The sequence below is a fragment of the Arachis hypogaea genome, chromosome 9 (assembly GCF_003086295.3).
Source record: "Arachis hypogaea cultivar Tifrunner chromosome 9, arahy.Tifrunner.gnm2.J5K5, whole genome shotgun sequence".
Taxonomy (NCBI): domain Eukaryota; kingdom Viridiplantae; phylum Streptophyta; class Magnoliopsida; order Fabales; family Fabaceae; genus Arachis; species Arachis hypogaea.
In genome coordinates, this window is record NC_092044.1 from 102,750,389 (window position 1) to 102,765,682 (window position 15,294).

Genomic DNA, 15,294 nt, shown 5'->3' on the forward strand with positions numbered 1-15,294 from the left:
CAATTTTTTTGTATACTCGATCTGCAGGCCAAGACAAAATTTAGTCTTTCCAAGATCTTTCATCTCAAACTATTCTTTTAGAGCTTTTATAATTGTTGGAATCTCTTCAGGAGTTCCAATGGTATTTAAATCATCAACGTACATAGCAATTATAATGAATTCAGATGTAGATTTCTTTATGAAAACACATGAACATATATCATTATTCTTAAATCCGTTTTTGGCCAGATACTCAGTAAGACGATTATACCACATTCATCCAAATTGCTTTAGACCATATAAAGATCTTCGCAATTTGACTGACTATAACCCCTGTGAATATTCATTAGATGATTTAGATATCTTTAATCTTTCATGGACTTTCATATAGATATCACGATTTAATTATCCATATAAGTAGACGGTTACCACATCCATTAAATACATATGTAGCTCATGATATGCGAATAAACTGACCAAATAACGCAATGTTATTGCATCCACTATAGGAGAATATGTTTCTTCATAATCTATACTGGGCCTTTGTGAAAAACCTTGTGCCACAAGTCGAGCTTTGTAGTGTACAACTTTATTTTTCTCATTTCGTTTTCTCACAAATACACATCTGTATCCAATAGGTTTTACATCTTTTGGTGTATGAATTACAGGTCCAAAGACTTCACGTTTTACAAGTGAGTCTAGCTCAGCTTTCATAGCTTCTTCTCATTTTGGCCAATTATTTTTTTGTCGACATTTTTCGACTGATCTTGGCTCAAGATGCTTACTTTCATGCATGATATTTAATGCCACATTATATGCAAATATTTCATTGACAATTATCTTATTTCGATCCCATTTTTCTCCTGTAAAGATATAATTTATCGAGATTTCGTCATTTTCACAATTTTCAAGTACCTGAACGTCTTCTGGCGTTAAAATTATATCAGAATTTTGGACAACTGCAAGTGTCTTAACTATGTCTTTTTCAATAGGAATAGTATTTATCTCTTTTTTTTTGAGAATTTTTATCTTTGAAACCAACCGGTCTACCACGCTTCTGGCATGAATTTGTTTCAGTGACCACTTGTCCAACTGGGACATCAATTTCAATTAGGACAATTTCTACTAGTATATAAGATTTGATTATCCTCATTGTATTAGAAAATGTATCAGGCAATTTATTTGTTATACTTTGCAAATGTATAATCTTTTGAACTTCTAGTTCACATTGCCTTGATCGAGGATCTAAATACATCAAGAATGGTGCATTCCATTTAAGTTCCTTTCCAGGAAGCTTATTCTCTCCCCCTAATGTTGAAAATTTTGATTTATCAAAATGACAATCTACAAATCGGGCTTTAAATACATCCCCAGTTTGTATCTCAAGATACCTTACTATAGAAGGAGAATCATATCAAACATATATCCCCAATTTTCTTTGGGGTCCCATTTTAGTGCGATAAGGTGGTGTAATGGAAACATATATTGCACACCTAAATATCCTTAAATGAGAAATATTTAGCTGCTGGCCAAAAGCTAATTGCATAGGAGAGAAATGATAGTAGCTTATTGGCCTCAAACAAATAAATACTGCGGCATGTAAAATAGCATGCCCCCAAACCGAGGTTGAGAGATTTGTTCTCATAAGTAAGGGTCTAGCAATTAACTGGAGACGTTTAATAAGTGATTCTACTAACCTATTTTGTGTGTGAACATGAGCTATTAGATGTTCATCACTTATTCCATTAGCCATACAATAAGCATCAAAAGCTTAGAAAGTAAATTCACCAGCATTATCAAGACGAATTGTTTTGATTGGATTTTCTGAAAACTGTGTTTTTAATCGAATAATTTGAGCAAGTAATCTCGCAAACGTCAGGTTGCGAGAAGACAATAAGCACATGTGACCATCTCGAAGATGCGTCTATTAAAACTATAAAATATCTAAAAGATCCACATGATGAATGAATAGGTCCACATATATCGCCTTGAATCCTTTCTAGAAATTCAGGAGACTCAAATCCAATCTTTACTGGTGATGGCCTTAAAATTAACTTTCCATGAGAACATGCAGCACAACAAAATTCACTAGATTTAATCTTTTGGTTCTTTAGCGAATGTCCATGGAAGTTTTCAATAATTCTCCTCATCATGGTTGTTCCCGGATGACCCAATCGATCATATGCCAAGTTATGAATTCATTTGGGATAGTAAACTTCTGGTTTACAATGGCATGTGATTCAATTGCACTAATTTTGGTATAATACAACCCAGATAAAAGTGATGGTAACTTTTCTAATATAACCTTTTTATTTAAATAATGAATTGTGATACATAAGTACTCATAATTTTTCTCATTCATTGTTTCAATATGATATCCATTTCGGCAAATATCTTTGAAACTCAATAAGTTTTTAGAGACTTAGTAGACAATAGTGCATTATTTATTATAAATTTTGCTCCTTCAGGAAACAAAATTATAACTCTTCCAGAGCATTCTATCACATTGCCTGAGCCAATAATAGTATTAACATATTCTCCTTTTGGCACAAGATGGGTAAAATATATATTACTTTTGAGAATGGTGTGCGAACTTGCACTATCTGCAAGGCAAACATCTTCACTATATGTCATTGTCATTTTCTTCAAAGACAAATAATAATAATAAAATGAGTAAAAGTATATGCGCATAAAATTATATTTTTGATTGAAAATATTTTTCTTAGAAGTATAGTATATACTAAAAGTTTTATTATTATTATTTTAGAACTTGGCACATTTAATAATTTTGAAATTCATAAATCTTTTATTATACATTATACTTGAAATTCAGATGCATAGAAAATAAAACTTAACAATAAGTTTCTTACATTATTTATTTACATGAATACTTAACAATCTCACATATTAAACTATTCAATCATTGATCAAATGAACAATATTTCCTTCAGAATCCTCAAAGAAATCAGATACATTATAATGAGTGGTGTAATTTTCAACATCATTTGAAACAAAATTTGTTTCTTTTCCCTTGTCATCCTTTTTCAAAGATGCTTGATAAATATCGACTAGGTGCCTTAGTGTAGGACAGGTACGCGACCAATGGTCCTTTCCACTACAACGAAAATATTTATCCTCTTTTGATTTATTTTACCCAGTGTTTCTTTCTTTATCCCGCTTCTGGTGAGATCCTTTCTTGTGAACATAATTCTTCTTCCTTCCATAATTTTTCTTGTTACTAAAACATTGCTATTTACCTCTTCTGGGATAATGACTTTCCGCATTTACTTCAAGAAATGGGATGGCGCCAGTTGGGCGTGCTTCATGATTTTTTAAAAATAACTCATTGTTGCGTTCAACAACAAGAAGGCAAGAAATTAACTCAGAATATTTTTAAATCATTTTTCTCGATACTGCTGTTGCAGGAGCACATTCGAGGCATGAAAGGTTAAGAAAGTTTTTTCTAACATATCATTATCAATTATCTTTTTCCTACATAATTTCATTTGTGAGGTGATTCGAAACATTGCTGAATTATATTTGTTTATGAATTTAAAATCCTGTAGACGCAAGTGTGTCCATTCATATCGGGATTGAGGAAGTATCATTGTCTTTTAATAATTTTTCTTCAAGGTTTTTCCACAGATTTGCAGGATCTTTTAATGTGAGATAATCATTTTTCAATCCTTCGTCAAGATGATGATGAAGAAAGATCATGGCTTTGGCTTTATCCTTCTGGAATGTATTATTTTCAGCCTTAATGGTATCTCCAAGATCTATTGAATCAAGATGGATTTCAGCATCTAGTATCCATGATAAATAGCTGTTTCTAAATATATCAAGAGCATTAAATTCAAGATGAGAGAGTTTTGACATAATGAAAATTTGTTACCTGAGTCTTCCTAAAATTTTATCAGAGTCTCGTGCTGATAACATATTTCAAAATAAACAAATAAATAAGGAAGGGATTATAAATATAAAATAAATAAGTATAATTAGATAACTCTATTAGTAACATTCACCACAATTACTATCTCAATATAATAGAGATGATTAATATATTTACTAATATATTATAAACATAAGTCTTACGGATAGATATAGAAAAGTGAGAATTATTGTAACGTATAGAAGAAGGAAAGAATGTTTTATTATTACTCTGTTGTTTTAGACGTTCACTTCCTTTATTTATACATACAAAAGTTATTCCTTTTCAACCATCAGTAAATTCATTCTTCTTGATATCTTCAGCCTTCAATAAATTCATTCTCCCTTGATATCTTTAGCCTTTAATATTGTAAAATATGAACCGACCATATTAAATGGACATCCATCATACTTATCACAACATGTATGACTAATTAATTGGTGTGCTAAGTTTTTGGTCTACCACCGAAGCATCAAGCTATTTTGTCACTAATTAGAAACATTGACTCAATTTTAAATCTTTTTCACTCTCAGCAAACATTAGACTCAACACTTGGTTAAGAGAGATAAAACATACATTATTAATATTTTAAAATTATTTCATTTGAAATTAACGCACAACATAATACTAAGTTGTCACGGTAAATTTTAGAAGGTTAGATTTAACAGTATTTGTATAATTTTCTAGAGTATTGAAGAATGCTCTAGATGGTTCTGGAACGTTCTAGAATGTCATAGAAGGTCCCGGAATACCCTAGAAGGTTCTAGAAGATCCTAGAAGGTCATAGAGTATTCTAGAAGAGTGTGGGTGTATATAGGAGTATGAAGAATAGTATGGAAGAATCTAGAAGTATTTAGAAAGTTGTAGTAGGATAGATATTTGTAATGAAGGTTTTAGATAATTAATCTGGACCGTGATTAGATTTAATCCTAACCATCCATTAAGGAGGTGGATGGCTATAAATAGGAGGTGAAAGTTAGTGTGAGTCGTGTGTGAATCATTTGTAATAAACACTTGAGCAATAAAGTATTTTTTTCCACCAAGCTTCATTTCTCTTGTGTTCTCTTGTGTTCTTAGCTTTCTTGCTAAGTATTGAGGGTTAAGCTGACTTGGTCTTAGCTCAAGAGGTTGAGTAAGTCTGAGTGCTGGCACGGTAGCGTTGGAGTGTGTCCAAGACCGTGACAATTTTGGTATCAGAGCCTGGTTCAAGAGGAAGCACAAGTGGTTTGTAGGTGTGGCTTCTAGTATCACCATGGAGCATGTTGAGTCTCAAAGGGGAGGGGATGCTATTCCTTCTTAATGGGAGGACAAGAAGGTCCGTTCTTCAAGTGAGCCTAGAGGTAAGGACTCTAACTTCTTAGAAGAGAGAGTTTCTATGTTGGAGAATATTCTATCTTCTATGGATGAGCACTTCCAAAAGATAGAACATGACAATGAGACCCTCGAGGCTCACGTGTTAGGAAAACTAGATGCTTTCAAAGAAAGCATGCTCCAACTCGAAAAGAAACTTGAGAATTTCTTGAAAATATTTGAGAAAGTTCGAGTTTGGTTCGAGGAGGCAAAATCTCAACCAACCATTATAAGGGAGACGACAAAGATTGATCTCCCAAAGCCAAAGGAGTTCAAGGGCGTAAGGGACGCTCGAGAGGTGGAGAATTTTCTATGGCAAATGGAGAGGTACTTTGAAGGCCAAGGGGTGGTCGAAGAAGCAATAAAGGTACGCATTGCAGCTCTCTACCTTTCTGATAATGCTACTTTGTGGTGGAGGAGAAAGTGCGTAGATATAGAAAAGGGTACTTGCAACATATCCACATGGGAAGATTTCAAAAGAGAGTTGAAAAGACAATTTTTCCCCGAGAATGTGGTTTATGAAGCGGGAAAGAAGTTGAAGGAGTTGAAGCACAAGAGTACGATTAGAGACTACGTAAAGGAGTTCACTACTCTCACGCTTCAAATCCCCAACTTAGCATCAGAGGATGCATTGTTCTTCTTCATTAATGGACTCCAACCTTGGGCAAAGCAAGAACTACAAAGAAGGAATATTAAGGATGTCGATGAGGTCATCGTGGTGGCCGAATCACTTACTGAGTATCATAGGGGGGACTCTAAACCCAAGTCTTCCTCCAAGCCTAGTTCTACTAAAGGTGGAGGAGACAAGGGGAAGAGTTTCTCAACCAAGAAAGAAGAAAAATACTCTTCAAAGCTAGGGACTGTCCAAATGAAGGACTGTCCCAAGCTAGGGACTCTGACATCTATCGCCAATGAACGAGAGGCCCAAACTCAAGTAAATGAGTGTGTTGGATCTATCCAACTCATGAATGCTGTGAAGAGCAAAGAGGCAAGCACTGCAGAAAAGAAAGGCCTGATGTATGTCAAAGCCTTTATCAATGAAAATATAATACCTATGCCATACTATGACATGGTATGCTTCATGGAGAAAGGGTCTCCATGCATGGTCCCTACAGTCTCTAAAGCTGGAGGACCACCGATGTTCTCTGTTATGCAACTCAAGAAAGGGTTTAAGAAAGGAGAGATTATATATTTGACTCTATTACAAGATGAGTCAACATCTGAAAGAGAAGACGTTCCACCTGAAATCAAGAAAGTCCTTGAAGAAAATAAAGATATGATGCCTCTCGAGTTCCCAAAATAATTACCACCTAGGAGGAAGGTCAACCACAAGATTGAATTGGAGTCAGGAGCAAAGCCGCCTACCTCAACACCTTATAGGATGGCATCGCCAGAACTTGAGGAGTTGAAGAAGCAACTCAAGGATTTGCTAGATACTGGATTTATCCGTCCATCGAAGGCACCTTATGGCGCACCAGTCTTGTTCCAAAAGAAGCATGATGGTTTGTTGAAACTATGCATCGACTATCGAGCACTTAACAAGATAACCATCAAGAACAAATACCTTATTCCTTTGATAGCCGATTTGTTTGATCAACTTAGTAGAGCCAAGTGGTTCTCAAAGCTGGATTTAAGGTTATGATATCACCAAGTGAGGATTGCTGATGGTGATGAGCCTAAGACCACATGTGTCACGAGGTATGGATCGTATGAGTGGTTGGTAATGCCTTTTGGCTTGACCAATGCTCCTGCGACCTTCTGTACCTTGATGAATGAGATCTTTCAACCTTACCTTGATCGGTTTGTAGTGGTCTACTTGGATGATATTGTTGTCTATAGCAATACTTTGGAGGAACATGTAGAACACTTACGAACCATGTTTAAGATCTTGCGAGAGAATAACCTATATGTGAAGAAGGAAAAGTGTTCCTTTGCAAGGGACAAAGTCCACTTCTTGGGACACATCATTAAAGATGGAACTCTCTGCATGGATCAAGGAAAGGTGAAGGCTATCAAAGAATGGAAGCCGCCAAATAAGGTATCTGAATTGAGGTCATTCCTTGGGTTGGCTAATTACTATCGAAGGTTTATTAAGGGATACTCCGCCAAGGCAACACCATTAACTGATCTTCTCAAGAAAAATCACTCTTGGGAATGGTCAAAGGAGTGTCAAAAGGCCTTTGATGAGTTGAAGGCTGCTATCACAGAAGGGCCAGTACTAGCACTACCTGACTACTTAAAGGTGTTTGAAGTCCACACTGATGCTTCTGACTACGCTATTGGAGGGGTTCTAATGCTAGAAGGACATCCTATTGCCTTTGAGAGCCGCATGTTGAATGATAAAAAGAGGCGATACACTGTCCAAGAGAAGGAGATGACCGTGGTGGTGCATTGTCTGAGAACTTGGTGTCACTACTTGCTTGGTTCACACTTCATCGTCAAGATAGACAATGTGGCTACAAGCTACTTCCAAACTCAGAAGAAGTTAAGCCCCAAACAAGCTAGGTGGCAAGATTTCTTAGCTGAGTTTGATTTTGAATTTGAATACAAGCCTGGCAAGACTAATGTGGTAGCAGATGCGCTAAGCCGCAAGGTTGAGATGGCAGCCATTTTCATGGTCGAAGGAGATATTGTGCATACCATCAAAGAAGGGTTGCATCATGATCCATTAGCCAAGAAGTTGGTGGAATTACCTAGAGAAGGTAAGACCAAAAGATTTTGGCTAGAATATGACCTTCTATATACTAAAGGGAGAAGATTATACATCCCTAAATAGAAAATTCTAAGAAGAAAATTAATAAGAGAATGCCACGATACCAAGTGGGCTGCTCATCAAGGTCAGCAAAGGACCTTGGCACTCATTGAGTCTTCTTATTATTGGCCTCAAATGAGAGATGAAATAGAAAGCTATGTGAAGACTTGACTTGTGTGCCAACAAAATAAGATTGAAAACAAGACACCAAGTAGGTTGTTGGTACCTCTGCCTCCATCAGAGCGACCGTGGAAAAGTGTCTCTCTAAATTTCATCTCTGTCTTATCGAAGTCTGAGGGGTTTGGATCTATTCTCGTGGTAGTGAATCGATTTTCGAAGTATGTTACTTTTATACCTGCCCCTACTGACTACACTGCAGAGTAAGCAGCACGACTATTCTTCGAGAATGTGGTGAAATATTGGGGATTGCCTAAGAGCATCATTAGTGATCGAGATCCACGCTTCACAGGACGACTATGGACAGAGCTGTTCAAACTCCTTGCGTCGGAGCTTCATTTCTCAACAAGCTTCCATCCTCAAACTGATGGGCAGACTGAGAGAGTAAATGCCTTACTTGAGTGTTACTTGAGGCATTTTGTAAGCGCTAATTAGAAGGACTGGACAAAACTCCTCTACATTGTTCAGTTCTCATACAATTTGCAAAGAAGCGAGTCCACAGAGAAGAGCCCATTCGAGATTGTGACTGGACAACAGCCGCTTACACCTCACTCTTTTTCTTCCTCTTACTCAGGGAAGAGCCATGGAGCTTATCGTATGATTAAGTCATGGGAAGAACAAGCAGATGTTACTCGTTCTTACCTCGACAAAGCTGCCAAGAGGATGAAGAAATGGACAGATAAAAAGAGGAGGCATGCAAGCTATCAAGTGGGAGACAATGTAATGATCAAACTTCTTCCACAACAATTCAAAGCCTTTCGCAAAGTTTATAAGGGTTTAATCCGCAAATACGAAGGGTCATTTGAGATCATTGGACGTGTTGGGGAAGTTGCTTACAAAGTACAACTCCTTCCCTCTATAAAGATCCACCCGGTCTTCCATGTGAGTATGCTTAAACCATATCATGAAGACCAACATGAACCGAGTAGAGGTGACTCGAGTCATGCTCCGCCTGTGGTGATTAGATCCTTCGATAAAGAAATCGAAGAGATCTTAGCTAATCGCATCGTGCGACGAAGAGGGGTACCACCAAGTATCCAATATTTGATCAAATGGAAAGGGCTCCCGATAACTGAAGCTAGTTGGGAAGCTCGTGAAGATCTGTGACAATTTCAAGAACACCTAAAGCGCCATCATGAACAGAATGCAACGAGGACGCTCGCGCATTAGGTTGGGGAGAATGTCACGATAAATTTTAAAAGGTTAGATTTAACAATGTTTGTATAATTTTCTAGAGTATTTGAGAATGCTCTTGATGGTTCCGGAACGTTCTAAAATGTCCTAGAAGGTCTCAGAATATCCTAGAAGGTTCTAGAAGACTCTGGAAGGTCAGAGTATTCTAAAAGAGTGTGGGTGTATATAGGAGTATGAAGAGTAGTATGGAAGAATATAGAAATAGTTAGAAAGTTGTAGTAGAATAGATATTTGTAATGAAGAATCTAGATAATTAATCTGAACCATTGATTAAATTTAATCCTAACCATCCATTAATGAGGTGAATGGCTATAAATAGGAGGTGAGAGTTAGTGTGAGTCATGTGTGAATCATTTGTAACAAACACTTGAGCAATAAAGTGTTCTTTTCACCAAGCTTGTGTTCTCTTGTGTTCTTAACTTTCTTGCTAAATATTGAGAGTTAGGCTAACTTGGTCTTATCTCAAGAAGTTGAGTAAATTCGAGTGCCAACATAATAGCATTAGAATGTGTCCAAAGTCGTAACAAAGTGCTCAAAAGTGTTTCACTGGCAACCACAGGAGAAACCAAAAAAATAATCTTATAATCACAGGCCATAATTCTCTAAAACTAATTCTTTTAAAAACATCCACACACAACTTCAAACAAACCTGCTTCAAACTAGCTTATAAAAAGTGAATTTACCTATGACCAAAAAAGGAAAAACAAGTGAATTTCCCAGCACTACCATTTCAGCATTGAACATTGTGGCTCTTTTTCTCTCTCTCTTTTTTTTTTAAATCTAGCATCGTTCTTTATCTTATAAAAATCAAACATTGAACAGTATCGTTTAATTTAATAACTTAAAAGGTCACAATAATAAAACACTACTCCGAAATTCGCCTACATAGTTGCCTACACCGTTAGTGTGTGTATAACGTAAACTTTCACAACCCTCTGTAATAGGAACATACAAAGCTTAGTAAAACAGTAATGATGCGACCAACCTAAACATTTGATCATATCATACATCTAACGGAGCAAAGGGCATTTAATTTTGTCTGGTGTGTGTAAATCAAAGATTCATCATGTCCTTGCTCCCACCAACGAAAATTATTACAATGGTAAATCAATAACGCCTTGTCCTCCTTTATCGTAAACACGGTGATGATAATCCGTTAATCTCTGAAATTGAGCACTAGTATGGCCTGTATCGAGTAGGTCTTCTAAACCTTGGGACCCTTCTGCATGTTAAAATGATTTGATCAATCATATGACGTAATGTTCAACACTTTTATCACAAAAATTTCAGATTTAGAAAACTGAATAACACCAGAGTTATCATTAGATGTATTACTGTCGAGCGTCAAACACATTTATTTATTTCTCAGTAATATCAGGCTATAGATGTAAGTGCATGTTTGAGCGCCATTATTTTGTTCAAAAAAGATCTTTTTTCATGCCATTATTTTGTTCAAAAAAGATCTTTTTTCAATGAAAAAAGATCTTTTTTTATTTTTTAATGTGTTTGGCAAATTTCTAATAGTAAAAGTAAAAGCACTAGTAAAATAAAAAAAAAATCTTTTTTGAGAAGCTGTAATTTACATCTTTTTTTAAAAGATCTTTTTTTAAGAAAAAAAGATGTTTTTCATGTAATAAATAAACAAAAAAGTACTTTTATATTGTTATACCCAAACATAATTGATAAATAAAAAGACCTTTTTACATGAGATATCCAAACATAAAATTACTTTTACTTCTCTATAAGATCTTTTAAAAAAAGATAACTTGAAAAAAGACCTTTTCTTAGAAGCTCATCCAAACAAGCCCTAAAAGACCATTTCAACCGAAACGTACTTTCACTTTGTAAGTCACCAAAATGTACACAGCTCATGGAAGAACATACGAAAGAAGCAACAAATCAAAGGCATATTTTCTACATTCTTCAGTTTATGATTATAGCTTACCCATAACCATATGGTGGATAGAATGGAGCAGGCATGAAAGGCCTCCTGGATCGGAAACCCCCAGGTCGTCTTCCAAAATACTGTTTCATCCCAGGAACATTTGTACGCTTAGCAGACACCTGAACAGAAAAGCAGAATTCAAGAACAAGTATAATCAAATGGAAGGGGGAGGGGAAAAACTAAGTAAACTTGTACAAATTATCTGATAATGAAGACCTTCAGTTGTCGACCATGCAATTCTGATTCATTTAACAGGAGAGCATTCTGAACAGCATCTATCTCAACGAACTCTACATAAGCAAATCCTTTTGGCTGCCCAAATTTGTCTGTCAATATTGTAACTCTGTTCACAGTTCCACACGACTGAAAATGCTGTTGAACTTCTTCAGGTGTGCATGCATAGTCAACCTGAATCATAATTTGGAAACCATTTAATCATTATGAAATTCAGTTGGATGCTTACAATGTTATAATGAAACTAGATGCTTGATGAGAAACAATTCAACAAACTTGACTGTCAATACTCAAGGGGTGCAAGAGCTTGTCATAGTCATCAAAACACATCAATACGAATATGATATAGAACAGCAAGAGAATCAAGAAAATCTTTATACAACATACTAATATAGAAAGCTCCTTTTCATTTATTCCCCAGCTCTTCAATTCTTCACAATAGGACAAATGTACAAAAAATTTACCAAAAAGATGATGTAAAATAGCCAAGAGATTCCCATTCTCAACACAAACTCAAACATTGTCGAAATTGAAGAATCTATCAAAAGACCAAGCAGTAATATCATAAAAACCAAATTTCATGTTCGGTTTAGTTTATGGAATTCCAAAACTTTGAGCAAAAGCTAGAAGTGGATTGGGGCTACATAAACCTACATACAGCTAAAATGCTAAATCAGTTTACTTGTGCACATGGTCTACTTCACAAGTACAGATGTAAAATAAAATGCATAACAGTATCAAGTCACCACACATCACACAGCGGTATGGAATAAAAATAAAGACATACAGAATAAAGATATGCAAACCTCACATTACCAACATAGATTGATCGAGAATCCACTTCCTCCTTTTCAGCTTGACTTGCAGAAGATCCAGTTGAATCTACAAATCAAAATAGAATAAAAATGTCATTTGCAGAAAGATGCTAATATTATTATTAGAAGTCTCAAATATATGGAAAATTTTAAATTTAAAGTCCAGCCATAGAGATGAAAAATTGAACATTATACTACCAATCACCTATACTATTCTAAAACAGATGGCTGGCATCTTACACATGTTGAAATGTACAAGAAATGAATGATTAATTCAACGATGCAGCTTAACAGATAGCGAAAATAATTTTTTCACCAAGTCAAGAAATGCCTAATTTATAGTATAACTATAAAACCATTCAGTGCATCTTCCATTCAACCAAATCCCAGTATTCACTTTCCCGTCTCCATTATCTATATTAATTACTAATGGATTTCTCGTCAACCTATTTATTGCATCTCCTGTCCCAATCTCTGACAGAACAGTGAACAGGTTTTCTTGAACATATGTTCTACAGTGTGGTTAGGGTTTGATTTCTAGTCTCCGTGTGCCTTGTCAATGTAGATATTGAATAAGCAGACGAAAATGAGTGTATTCATAGACCAAAATAAGAAAGAGCTGATATTGTTTGCTTTCATTTCCCACGAAAAAAATAGATTAGTTTCATCCGCTAAAGTATGATGAAAGTCAAAGAATAATTTTCAAAGAAAAAGTTATTGCTGAATCTTCTGCAAATTGTAGCTGACCCCACCTAGCAAAATGAAGCTCAGTTATTGAATTTCTTTTGCAACTGATAACAGGATACATCTAGGATATAACAAAAAGGGGAAGAAAATATCTGAGTGATATCTGTATTCCGTGAGCAAAATTCAGCTCGATCATACAGAAACCCCAGCTACTTGAAGGAGTTTGTTATTGCCAGAAGAAAAAAGAAGATAAATGGCAGAAACATCCCACCTATTTGTCTCTTTTTACTTCCCTATCCAAAAACTATGTGTTCATCGTAACTTAAACACACTGGTTTCATCTGTTTCAAAACATCACAAATGCTAATCATGCAATAGATGCTATATAAAGTTATCGTTATCCCCCACAAATTTTGCACAACAGGTGACTTGGCACCCATTACACCAACTATAGACTCAAAATCCATTCTCACTTCCCCAATCATAAAATTAAGATAGCCCAAAAACCAATTTGCAACGGAATTTTAAGACTTAAGAGTGTGCAATCATAAATGCTTCATGTGAGAAGCAAAACTAAACTCATACAGTTAAATATATAGTTGGATCCACCGTCTATATACAGTTCAAGCAATCAATAAAGCAAGCAAACAACATAACCCTATGCAACGTTCTCAACAACCAAAAAAGCAATTAAATTAAAATTAACGATAAAATGAAATAAATCAACATAAATAAAAATCAGATTTTAGGGGGAAAAAAAGGAACCTTGAACAGCGCCCATCTCTTTCTCGACCTTGGCCTGCATTTCACGTAGGGCGCTAGCTTCTTCCTCAATCTCCTTCAGCCTCTTCTTCATGTCCTCCAAGTCCTGCTGTTCAACCAAAAGAACATCCAGAACCAGATTCAGAATCAGAGAGATAACACTGAATAATTAAAAAAGGAAACCTAGGAAAGAGAAAAAGAAGAACCTAGAAAGCAACGGAAGAATGATAGAAGGAAAGAACGAACCTTGTTAGCGTGAGAGGAGGCATGGTGGTTGTTGTCATGGTCGTCATCGTGTTCCTGAAGGTCGGCGTCGGCGTCCATGTCAGCTTCGTCGGGGATGTCGGCACCGTACACTTCGTGTTCTTCCTGCTCCATTCTCTCTCTCTCTCTCTCTCTCTCTCTCTCTCTCTCTCTCTCTCTCTCTCTGAGATTCGGTGAATATAATTATTTTAATTTTGATTTTGATGGATGAATTGAAAGAAAGCTGAGACAGTGAGATAGGGTTGATCTGAGTTTTTCGGTAGGGAAAGGGGAGGGAGGCACTGATTTAGTGATTTATTATCTTTTGTAAAAAATAAATTTCCTTTCTTTGTCACATGACAAAAGTCATAGGGATTATTAGGGTTAGGGAGGAGGGGGAACCGGGGAAGAGAAGCCCAAGGTCAAATAGGGAATATGGTTTTATCAAAAAAAAATGTTTCAGGATTTCATAAATAAAAACAAACATTGATTAAATCATCTTGTAAGATTTATGAAGATTTATTGAAACAAATACACAATCAAATCATTTTAGTAATAGGTTAACTAAATTATAGATTTAGGAGGCAATCTCTTTTAATTTTTCTTCCAAAAGGAATTGAATTTGCTTCAAGTGGAAAGAGAGATTTTATGATTATTTAAAAACACAATTCTAAATCTTAAAAGATGTTGTAAAGATAATGAAAATAACTTCGCACATATTTCTATATGGATCTAATTGTAGTAGAAACTACCAGAGCATTGTAAAATTAAGATTTTGGGAACAAGAGTATGTGAAGCAATTAGAGAAATTTTGGATATAGACCTGTTTACTATGAAAAACCAAAAGGATCGTATCATTAAGATTTAGGTTATAATAGACGTGACAAATTCACTTCTTTAAATTCTAAAAATTTCAAGAAGTAATAACAAGGTAATTAAAGTGCAGCTCAAATATGAGATGATAAAAAATTTCTATCATTGTTGTAGAAGTATTGGGCATGAATTAAGGGTGTGTGGAAGGTATTTGGAAGATATGGAGGTTGGGAACGTTGGAGAGGATGAATGAGCAAAAAGAAAATCAGTCTGTAAATTGAAAAAGTAAGGCTGACAAAGATGTCCAGAGATCAACGAGACCACCAATCCTAGTTTAATTTGCCTGATACCTACTTTTGCTAATCTTTTGGTACAAGATGACAATTCGCTGGTAAAAAAACCGAAAAAATTCAAA

At 35.5% G+C, this 15,294-nt stretch overlaps 1 protein-coding gene across 2 annotated transcripts; it reads right to left on the minus strand.

Annotated features, from left to right (window-relative positions):
• Window positions 1-10,194: 10,194 nt before the first annotated feature.
• On the minus strand, window positions 10,195-14,558 carry LOC112711373 (polyadenylate-binding protein 1). Of its 2 annotated transcripts, none has more exons than XM_025764009.3 (6): window positions 14,070-14,558; window positions 13,827-13,932; window positions 12,371-12,441; window positions 11,542-11,733; window positions 11,326-11,444; window positions 10,195-10,602 (listed from the first exon to the last, which is right to left on the minus strand). In XM_025764009.3, the coding sequence occupies exons 1-6, from the start codon at window positions 14,199-14,201 to the stop codon at window positions 10,557-10,559; spliced, it is 666 nt and encodes a 221-aa protein (XP_025619794.1). In that variant the 5' UTR covers window positions 14,202-14,558; the 3' UTR covers window positions 10,195-10,556. The 2 variants fall into 2 exon arrangements, with proteins under 2 accessions (XP_025619794.1, XP_025619795.1); XM_025764010.3 differs by having other exon boundaries at window positions 13,827-13,929; window positions 14,070-14,529.
• Window positions 14,559-15,294: the final 736 nt, after the last annotated feature.

Coding starts and splice junctions, on each gene's coding strand:
- LOC112711373 (XM_025764009.3), bottom strand. CDS start 14,201: ATGGAGCAGGAAGAACACGAAGTGTACGGTGCCGACATCCCCGACGAA. Junction 12,442..13,826: donor AGAGATGGGCGCTGTTCAAG/GTTCCTTTTTTT, acceptor TTTGATTTGTAG/ATTCAACTGGATCTTCTGCA. Junction 11,734..12,370: donor GATCAATCTATGTTGGTAAT/GTGAGGTTTGCA, acceptor ATTATGATTCAG/GTTGACTATGCATGCACACC.